This window comes from Corylus avellana, chromosome ca8, assembly GCF_901000735.1.
Source record: "Corylus avellana chromosome ca8, CavTom2PMs-1.0".
NCBI classification, from domain to species: domain Eukaryota; kingdom Viridiplantae; phylum Streptophyta; class Magnoliopsida; order Fagales; family Betulaceae; genus Corylus; species Corylus avellana.
Window position 1 is genome coordinate 21590498 of NC_081548.1, and position 2731 is coordinate 21593228.

General features: G+C 31.2%; 1 protein-coding gene across 1 annotated transcript in view; it reads right to left on the reverse strand.

Annotated features, from left to right (window-relative positions):
* Positions 1 to 1821, reverse strand: part of LOC132191033 (putative nucleobase-ascorbate transporter 10) — a 6308-nt gene extending 4487 nt beyond the window's left edge. The window contains exon 1 of the mRNA XM_059606052.1: positions 1689 to 1821. Coding sequence (XP_059462035.1) covers positions 1689 to 1821 — 133 coding nt within the window. The remainder of the gene's footprint in view (positions 1 to 1688) is intronic.
* Between the last annotated feature and the right edge of the window lie 910 nt (positions 1822 to 2731).

Consider the following 2731-nt stretch of genomic DNA (forward strand, 5'->3'; position numbering starts at 1 on the left):
TAGAAATTTGTTTTAGGAAACTAGTTTAGGCTTTTAATAGGCCATGTGATTTCTTTGTTGGGTTTCTTTTAATAGGTTTTGTTAAATTCTACTTATTTCAAAGGTTTAAGTTTTCAATAATCATTTGAATTTATATTCTAATAGATTTTGAAGAACCCATAGTTTTAAGCAATATCCTCCCCCGCCTCTCAAGGCTGGGATTTTGAAATTTGATTTTTGCCAAAGTGGCTGTCAAGAGTCGTGAATGAGAGTGCGAGGACAATATTTGATTCTTTTAGGTATGTTGATTTGAGTAATGCCATAAGTTTCTCTTGTGTCCCATTTAGAATGATGTGGCTCTTAAAATCACCATTGAGATTGTGATTGATCATTATTGAATTTTGATCAAATTGTAATTTTAAAAACTAACTCATTGTTAGAGTGACACAAGAAAATATCATTGTAAGGAAATATGTAATATTTGTACAAAATAAAATTCTACTTTAATGGGGGAGATTCGATCTTATCTTGTGCCTTATTAATACTTGGTTTGCTAATTAACCATTAAAATTTGGGTAGCTACATTTATACTAGGCAAATAATTAGTTATACTCCTTATATAACTAAATATATAATAGCCGAAACCCCTCATAGAATTGCTTAGAATTGCGACAGGTAGCGTGAATATGTACTTTTTAAATAATAAACCGGTTTTTTTACTTATAATTTTAATAATTGAACCGCACTCTTTGAAATTGAACCGGTTTTTAAAAATTTATTTTTCTATTTTTGTTAATGAATTAAATGTCTTAATTCCTTTTGATCTCTCTTTATTAACACATGATTTTTTTCTTTTATTATTTCCGTTCAAAGAGTGCTTGAGATTGAACCGGTTTTTAATAATTTCCTTTTCTATTTTTGTTAATGAATTAAGCCTCTTTATTAACACACCATTTTTTCTTTTATGTTTCCATTTTGTTTGTTAATTTTTTTGTTGAGATGTTCTTCATTTGAATTTTTAAACACTAAAGAAATAATTAAGCATTGAATATTGTACTCATAAAAAAAAAAAAAAAAAAAAAAGATTTTGTTTATTTTTCTTTGTATTATTCATAATTATATGAGTTTTATTTGATTGAAATATAATAGGTGAGATAATTTTATATGATTTAAACATGCATTGTGTCAGTATATTTAAACATGCGATAGATTTTTTTTACAACCTATAATAAAATACGATGAAAATGGGTTTAAAATTTTAAATTAAATTATAATGAAGAATTTCGCGCATAGTGCGAGTTATGAGCTAGTATAACTAATATAAGGAGTCAGATCAAATCAGTGCCTTTGATATATTTTACCGATTCTTTTATCATATGAATTGAATGGATGAATTAGGTTTTCTTCTTAGTAAACGATGAATTAATTAGGTTGCCAAAAAGAAAGAAAGAAGGCGACAATCCTAGTACCTTAATTGGAAAGGTTTCGACAGCCCCATCCTCAAAGTAGTGCAAAAGTCTAGGCATATGAATCATAAAAGCCATATAGATCTAGTACCTTAATTGGAAATTTTAACTAGAATATGCTGGGAGTTAAAACAGGAAATATATGATGGAAAAAGGATAAAAGAAAAAGAAAAGCAGAAGGAATAGCACAAGAAGCTTGATATAAGAGAGAATGATAAGACTATGATGAGAAAGAGCACATACGCCACGGAGGAGGGCTGTTAACGCAATACTGAATGCCAGGTAGCTGCTCCTTCACCGGGTGTGGCTGCACCTCTTCAGGCTTTTTGTTGCCACCGGCACTATTGCCACTGTTGCTGCCGCCAGCTTGGGCCATGTCTCTTTGAGAGATTGTTGCGTACAAAGGAGGGAGAAGCAAGCAGAAAAAGGTTTATAGAGGAAGGAAAAAGCTCATAAAAACTGTGCCAACCATCAACGTTCTTCATTATGATGGAGTCGACCGTTACATATTTGTAGATGTTGGTTGTTAATTAAGATCAGAATAATAATCAGAATTGAGTAGAGTGATCATACTCATAATGGAGTGATAGATTCGATATATTGATGCAATTGAGGCATTTCTTTTTCTTTTTCTTTTTTCTTTTTCTTTTTTACGCGAAAGGCAATCCTTTGCATATATCATACCTCAACAAAAATTGATTGTTTTCCTGACCACCAATCCACCATCTACCTAGTTGCTAGAACCGTTGCCAAAATGAATTCATTTCTTTATTTCCCTTAGTGACCGGTGTAGCAACCATCGGTGACGATAGTTCAGTGGTCTCAAGAAATTTTTTAAAGTAATTAAGTATTTACTAGGGTGAGAGTTTGAATTTTATTAGTATTAGTTGATTTGGGTCTCACCGATGCTTTAATGGGGCTGAATTAGGTTATAGATCAGTCAAACTTAAGAGATCGCTTGTCATTTCAACGTCTAAGCTTCTCTTGTTGGACTCCTATTAGATAAGTGCTACTATAGTCATGCCCAAGTAAAATAGTTATAATCTCATCTGCCTTTAAAAGAAAAAGAACGAAACGTAATGTACAGTCAATGAGATATTCATAAGGGACAGGAGAATATTCAGTTCATGGCTGAAATTTCTTCTTAAAAATTCTAGAACCACAAATAAGACACATGTCCAACTACAAAAAAATAATAAAAAAACAATATTTCTGATTAAAAAAAAAATTAATAAAAAAATAAAGAATCTTAGCCATAGGAGGTTGCCAGACCACCCCATTTTAGC